Genomic DNA, 8,036 nt, shown 5'->3' on the forward strand with positions numbered 1-8,036 from the left:
CAATTGCTTCGCAAACGTTCTGAAGACGTCTGCAGAGTGACTGATCGCATGCCCTCAGTTATTATTATGCACTTCCACGTGATAAGTAAGGTTAGTTGCAGGTTTTCAGTGCATCTCGCTAAGTATTTACTCTGATAATAGTACAGACTCTGCTACGCCAGTTGGAAAAGAATTTAGAACTTCCTAGTGGAAGAGATAACAAACAGGACATACTTTACTTACGGCAGCTCTGCTATAGTCCTTCTTTCAGTGCCCAAGAAAGTCCAGCCTCTTCTTCACGCGAATACATTGTATAATATTATTATTGTTATTATAATTATACTTGTCTGCCGCCATGTTGGAAAACTCAAAATCTCCAACTGGACAACCTGTTAGAGGCAGATTCTCCTTCCGCTCCTTCTGCCGCCAAGTGAAATACTGTACTGCTATCTTAGACTAAGACAATACTATTAACGATCGCCCTCGCTACTCTTCGTCAACCTTCGCCAGGCGTCTGCGTAGAAATACATGCACTTCGGTTCAGTTAGTAGCCGCTTTCCTCTCCCCTGGATCCACACCACTCAAGAGGCACTTTGGCCATATGCTAGATGTCTGTGAGCAAACAAGGCCCACGCGCAGTATTTACTGAAGTATTGTACTACTACACGCAGACTTTGACAATACTTCGAAGTACAGTACTATAATAAAGATAATAAAGATCGCCCCCGCTACGGTTCGTGAACCTTCGCCAGGCTTCTGCGTAGAAATACATGCACTGAGGTTCAGTTAGTCTAGTAGCTGCTTTCCTCTCTCATGGATCCACTCACAGGTCAAGTACTACCCCACCCTTAGGCTTTAGTTTAGGGTACTGTAAAAGCCATTATTCTAACGAGGCGCATATAAAAAACGATTTCCAAAAAAGACTAGTTTACGTGTAGCAAAGGTAACGATTCTCACGCGTTCTCAACGCTCAATAGAACAGCATATGTATCGATCTCTGTATAGCGATTTCTATTCTAACGACAGATTTCTCCTCGTTAACTCGTTAGAATTAGCACTTCGTTACATATAATTATGGCTTTTACAGTACTTCTCAAGCTGCATGCACGCGTAGACCTACGCGCGTGGCACTCTATGGTGACGTTACAATTTACGTGTCATTGAACGTGACATTCAACGTGTGGGCGACGTGCGACGTGGCATTCACCATGGCATTAATATGTGGTGCTCAACGTGGGCGTCATGCGTCGCTCGCTCGATGTTTGCTCGGCGTGACTTGCTAGAGCTCGCGTTTGCTAAAAACTTCGTTCCGTATGATTGTGTGGATCATTCATGTCTGCTCTTTGTGTATCTGAGCATACAGTCTAGGGTCCAGCGGATACTGCCGGCATTATATTGGGCATTATAAGACTATCCGAACATCAGAGCATTACGGAGCATTAGAAAGGAACAAAAGGAGCATTATGTGAGGTTTGAGCGGCATAATGAGTTCAGGAAATGCCAGGTTTTTGGCAACAATCGGCTACACTTAGCCGACAGACTACAGTGATCATGATGACGTGCAACCTTGTACATGTACATAGTCATTGTACCGGCACGTGACTGTGTGATTGTGTAGACACGTAAGACTAAACTAGTCAGTAAGAGCACAATCATACTAACACCTTTGCCACTAAGTGCTACATACATGTACATGACTGTACATTGACCTGGCCACATTGCCACAATCATCAAAGGACGTCGGTATGTAGCTATGTATTCAGGTAAAGGCATACAACTTACTGACAAGCCATGTATGAAGCATGCCCAACCGCGAGCCAGCTAGTTACACAAATCTGGAGAAATGATTTACAACTCGGATGTTGAGCCATAAATAAAATTAATGTAGAAAAGAAAAGGACATAATTATGGATACGAGTTAAGGGGGCACATCACCCAAAAATTCGCTGAAAAATCGAATTTGTAAATTCATATTGAGTGCTACATCAGTTGAAAGAGCATGAATAGCTGCAAATTCTCTGAAAACTGTGTCCCTATCTGACCAGCCGTTCAAGAGTTATGGCCGAAAATGTGCCCCTTGCAAGGAAAGATTTTTTTGTTGCATGCTGTCATTTGTTGGCAGCACTGTATTTGAATGTGAGCAGACCGTGCGCAACTTGTCGTATTATGGAAACACGCGAAAGTGTGCAGAATTTTGCCCCAAGTCCAAAAAAGTCCAAAAAATCACGTTAAAAAACCACGTATTGGGCTGCACGGCGGCGGGCGAAGCCCGCCGCCGTGCAGCAGGACTTTTGCCAGCACCCTCGTGACGTTGCAGATATGTGGCTTGATTATTGTAGTTGACGTTGATTTAGTGACTTTGGCAAGTTTGAGTCGTGTCAAGAAGTCAGGTAGGATTCAGTACTAGGCAGTAGTGAAACGTGAGTGGCAGTCTTTGCCGGTTTCTGAGGGCATCCTGGATTTGGTTTGCAGCGCTGTGGAAATGGCTTGCTGTGGAGGTCCCAGCACTGGATGTTGTATCAAAGGTACGACCTCGTAGCACGTGCCAAACCTAAAAAAATTCAAAAATTGCCTTGGGTCTGTGGGAGTCCGTGAAAGAACGCCCACTCGTTCCGTTGTGACAGATTCCAGGGCCACGTTGAGGGGCCCTACCCCACCACCCATGGCTGCTTCTGGACTTGTTTTAGGTTTGGGTCCCGCGCACGGACAGAAAGGGCACGAAAATGTGAAAAAATGTAAATGCATTTGTTTGGCTCCTGGGTGGCTCGCACACCGTAGCACTATGCCGGAAATTTGAGTTTTTCCGGCCTGGAAAGCCTGTCAGTGAGACGCAAGAACTTGTAAATCATGTCCTGAGGGCCAGCATAGTGGCAGGAGTGTGTGGTCAAAATTTCACTCAAATCCACTGAGAAACACCAAAGTTACGGTCAATTGAATGCCATATGAAATTTTTGGGTGATGTGCCCCCTTAAGAGTAACTCTTTCATGCACTGTAACTAGATACAGTACTAAATACAGTCAGAAAGTGCAATAACTAGGCACAAAACTGACAGAGTACTGAGACATTCGACGTCCTGACACCTAGCTTCAACACATCTCCGTAGCGCTAACCGACAGCCTTCCAACTTGGAAGGTTCAAGGTTATTAAAGACCAAAGAGTGGAAGGCAAGCGCAACGAAAAACGAGCAAAAAGCTACAGTCCCAACGGAACAAAGAATATCGATTGTTACTGTTGTTGTTGTTGTTTTCTTTATTTGAATTCGCTAAAACCAAACGGACAGAACTGTCCAGTGACAAGGGAGCGAATGATGAGCGTCATAATCACTATGCATCAAAACATCTCAGGACAAAATGAGACAGACTATATTAAGGGAGGGTCTGCACAACACTTGTACATAAAGGGGAGTACGAGAACAAAGGCGCGGCAGAAGTCGAAGCAAGAAAGCAATCAACGCCAGAGATATTTTTGTCCACCAAAAACAGAGAGAGAGAGAGAGAGAGAGAGAGAGAGAGAGAGAGAGAGAGAGACTAACAAATGAGGGCTGAGACCTCTACAGCAGGGCTTTACGTCTGAAAACAACCGCACGAATTAACAAGCAAGTTGTCAGAGAACAGGGAGAGAGACGGGCAGGCAGGCCAACAGGCAGGCATATAATGAAAATATGGCGATAGTGATCTGTCTGACCTCAAGGGTTCATGCTGTGTGGAACAGCAGCAGTGCGAAATTGGGCCGGGTGCGGTATGGCCCGCACCTCGCTGGGCAACGCATTCCAGAGCCTAGCTCCTTGGAACGCGAGACAACCCTTACCCAGCTCAGTGCGGGTTGGCGGTGGTCTTAGACCCATAGATAATTGCAGCCGAGTAGGAGCGCCACTGGTTGGTAGCAACAGCACTTGCAGTGTGGGGCTAGCACGGGAGTAGCGGCAGCGCCAAACCAGGAAGATGAGCTTCTGGATGAAGATCTCCCGGACACGGTAGGCGCCGAGTTGGACTAGCAGGTTTCTGGCAGAGGTGCGCGGCGAGCATCCGTACACAGCTCGAGCCGCACGATTCTGCAGAACTTGGAGACGGTCCAGGTGCTTACCCGCCAGCGATGCTGAGAAGGCATTGGAGCCATATGAGAAATCAGGCATGATCACCGACTTGAAGTACTGGATGCGGCTTTGCATGCTGAGGCAGCGGCGCATCCGCCACAGCACACCGACTTTCTTGGTGAGGCGGGCAACGCACCTATCCATCTGGGTGTTCCAAGACATGGCGCTGTCAATGTGAACTCCGAGGTAGCGAGCAGAAGAGACAGATGGCAGCTTAGTCGCATGACACCATACGTCCAGTTCAGGTTGCGCTTCTAGCTTCGCAGCCGGTACTACCAATGCCTGACTTTTTGATGTATTAAGGATCAAACCTCGCTGCTTCAGCCAGTCAGCAATGCATGTCACTGCTCTGGAGAGAGTGGCGGTCAGTTCCTGTTGTGTTGGGCGACTGCAGGTCAGTGCGATGTCATCTGCGAACTGGATGGACTCAGCTTGCTGGGCAACAGATGGTATGTCCCGGGTGTAAAGGCTGAACAGCAGTGGACCTAATACCGACCCCTGTGGTACTCCACAGGAGCAGGCTGCCACTGTGCTAAGCTGGGATCCCAGCTGGACAATCTGGCAGCGATCAGACAAGTATGACATGAGCCACTGGAGCGCTGTTCCAGTGACGCCCACACAGAAGAGATCTTCGACTAGTTGCTGGTGGCGAACCTTGTCGAACGCCTTCGACATATCCAGGAGGACCACACCCGTGAACATGCGGCGGTCTCTTGAGGCGAGGATCCTGTTTACCATCAGCACAAGGGCATCCTCCGTGGAATGTCCTGTCCGGAATGCAAACTGTGTGCTGGGCAGAGAACCAGCCATATCCAGAAAGGTGACAAGTGCCTTCTGCACCACCTTCTCTAGCAGCTTCGAGAGAATTGGGAGCAGGGACACAGGACGGAAATTGTTGGCGACAGATGGATCGCCAGCCTTGTGCAATGGGGTCACATACGCACGCTTAAAGCCAGCGGGTACAGTGCCGGAGGTCAGGGACGCATTGAAAAGTGCTGCAACTGATGGTGCTAGCAGGTCGGCACAGTACTTTAGAAGTAAGCCTGGGATGCCGTCGCTCCCAGTTGCTTTGCGCGGGTCGATGCGCTTCAAAAGCTGTTCAGCATCGCAGGCACGCACATGTTGGAATGAGGTCAGGGCAGACCGAGGCTGTGGTCCCTGAGGCATAGAGAGAACTGAAGGCCGAGCATCATCAGAGACTACCTTGCCAAACGTGGACGCAACATGTTCGATGTCGCATGTCGGCTGGATTGATTGTCTCTTGCGTCCAGTCACAGTATTTAGGACTGACCATAACTTGCGTGGGTTCTGGCAATTATCTTGGCACTGACTTTGGAAGTACTGGTTGCGTTTGCACCTGTTTGTATTCGCAGCAACCGAGCGGGCACGTCTATATGCTGCGTGAGCTTCAGAGTTGGCTTTGTCAGCAAGCCACTTTCGATGCAGGCGACGCTTCAGCTGGTTTATCTTGTATAGCTCTCTGTCAGACCATGGAGGATGGAGCTTGCCTGTCTTAATCTTGCATTGCTGCAATGGCGCATGCCTGTCGAGGACAGAAAGGAATCGTTGATGCCAGTGGTCCCACATGGCTTGCACATCAGAGTCTGGTGGGTACACATGAAGTTCAGCAGCAGCTAGGTCAAGTCGGAAGGCAACCAAGTCAATGTTATCTAAACGGCGACGCACACGCTGCTTGGGGATGTCTGGCCGGGCATGTCTTGCATTGAAGGTTGCTTCAACTCCAAAGTGGTCACTGAGTGTAAGCGGCAGGACTCGGCAATCATGCAAATCCTTATCCTCTGTAGTCAGTATCAGGTCAATAGTAGTGCCAGCTGGACACCGAGGTGAGACTCGCGTAACGGAGTGGACGATATTAGTGAGGCCATATGCACCACAGAGATCCAGAAGGGGCTGGGCATGCTGTGGCTGGGAATGCGAGATATTGACATTGAAGTCACCCATCAATGTGACGGCTGAGGTAACCATAGCAGCTTGATGCAGCGATGCCTCAAGGGTGGACCAGTAGGAGACTGGCGCATCTGGTGGTCGGTATATGCAGCCAATTAAGTGATTGCCTGCCTTTCCATTTAGCTCAACCCACACTACCTCCGTGTCCCCTTGGTTGAGATCCGGCCGTGGTTTGATGGGCAAGTAGGACCGGTAAAAAATACAGACGCCACCTCCTTTTCTCCCCTTTCGGTCATTTCTCACCAAACTGTATCCTTCAATGTTCACTTCTCCATCAGCTATAGACGCGTCCAGCCATGTCTCCGCAATCCCAACAACATCCCATGTCCTTTCCCTAATCAGAGCAGACAGCGTGTCTATCTTGTAGCGCAGGCTGCAGATGTTAAGGAATCCAATGGTGGTATGTGTTGAATGAGATTGTGGCAGTCTGTTAATAGATACGGTAGCAGCCTGAGGGTAGAACTCCCGCGCAACTGGATTTAGCTTACTCATTGAGAGCTAGATGGAGGTTGCATTTTGCATGGTATTCCCGACATGGATCCAGGGGAATCTTCTGCATGACGCTTTCCAGGGCGAGGTGGCGTGGCTTTGGCTGGAGCAGACGTAGTTGACGTATCTTGAAGCTTGGGCTGGTGCTGGCCACTGTCCTGGTGGACATCACTAGATGCAGGGCTTTGGCTGTCATTAGACGCAGGGCATTGGCTGTCACTGGACGCAGGGCATTGGCTGTCATTAGACGCAGGGCATTGGCTGTCACTGGACGCAGGGCATTGGCTGTCACTAGATGCAGTATGCAGGTTCTGCTGTTCTGTCTGCAAATGCTGGTGCTCTTCAGGTGTAGATTCCTGATGCTGATTTTCCTGTGTCTTCTGGTGCTCCTCCTGCCGTTTCTTCTGCTGTTGCTGCTGGTCTGCTGTGTTTCTCTGTTCAAGACTTGGTGTAGATTCCTGGTGCTGATTTTCCTGTGTCTTCTGCTGTTGCTCCTGTTGTTGCTTGTCTGCTGCGTTTCTCTGGTCATCACGAAAGACCCATGGGCGTGCATAAACAGGCCTGGGCCAGAAGTTTGGCTGTGTGAGGGCTTCAACTGAGGCTCAGCTGATCATCACACGAGCACCGACCTTGCCATCAGCCTTGCTGATCAGTTTGCTACTAAATATCGTGAGCTGCTGATTGGCTGTCAGGGCACGTTGTTGGATAAAGGATTCCAGTTGCTCAATGCTAATAGCTGGGCGCAGGTTTCCAATCCAAATGACCCCACGCCTGACGCTAAGGCGAGGGGAGACAGAAGAGACTAGTTGCCATGAGTCATCATCCACAGGTAGTGGTGGAACGTGCTGCGAACCCACAGTGTTTGTCTGTGTGTCTGCGACCTTTGGACTGTGGTTTGTAGTACATACCGGGTTTGCTTTATCCTTGTACTCCGTTTCCGTGTCCACTGAGGGCACCGTCTTGCCTGCGTGCCAGGGTGTGGCAGCGCTACGGGTACGGGGTTCAGTGTGCGTTCCCACGTGTTCTGCCTGCTGCTTTGACTTTTTTTCACTATTTGCGCGCGGCTTAGACTTTCCAGTTAGCGTACGGGTACTATTCGTACTACTAGCTGCACTCTCCTTGACCTCCTCGCCTTTTTGTTGCTGTTGGTCGACATGCATGCAGGGGCGTACGCCGCTCGCCTCCAGGAGTGGTTCCCATGCCAACTGATGGACCAACATTCTTCACAATTGAAGTGCTGTTTTTCGTATCCCACGGAGTTTCTGCATACTCTCCTCAGACTGGGTGAAATTAACATCCACAAGCTGCTGGAAGATGTCATTGCTACGCATTTTAGATTTTACGTTTTATGGATGTTTTGTTCAGCATGACGATTGCATGCAGTTTTGAAAGCTGCCTAAGTTTCGAATCATCTGTAGCAAACATCACACAGGGCAAGCAGAAGCCACCATTGCACGCTGGTCAAAAGACTACCCAGGGTAACTCCTCTAATAACAAAGATAGTTG

The 8,036-nt window shown here is 49.3% G+C and overlaps 1 protein-coding gene across 1 annotated transcript; it reads right to left on the reverse strand.

The window, feature by feature from the left end:
- Positions 1 to 6,529: 6,529 nt before the first annotated feature.
- LOC135806746 (involucrin-like) lies at positions 6,530 to 7,750 on the reverse strand. The gene is made up of 2 exons (XM_065320995.1): positions 7,439 to 7,750; positions 6,530 to 7,051 (listed from the first exon to the last, which is right to left on the reverse strand). The coding sequence occupies exons 1-2, from the start codon at positions 7,748 to 7,750 to the stop codon at positions 6,530 to 6,532; spliced, it is 834 nt and encodes a 277-aa protein (XP_065177067.1).
- Positions 7,751 to 8,036: the final 286 nt, after the last annotated feature.

This window comes from Sycon ciliatum, chromosome 1 (genome assembly GCF_964019385.1).
Source record: "Sycon ciliatum chromosome 1, ocSycCili1.1, whole genome shotgun sequence".
NCBI classification, from domain to species: domain Eukaryota; kingdom Metazoa; phylum Porifera; class Calcarea; order Leucosolenida; family Sycettidae; genus Sycon; species Sycon ciliatum.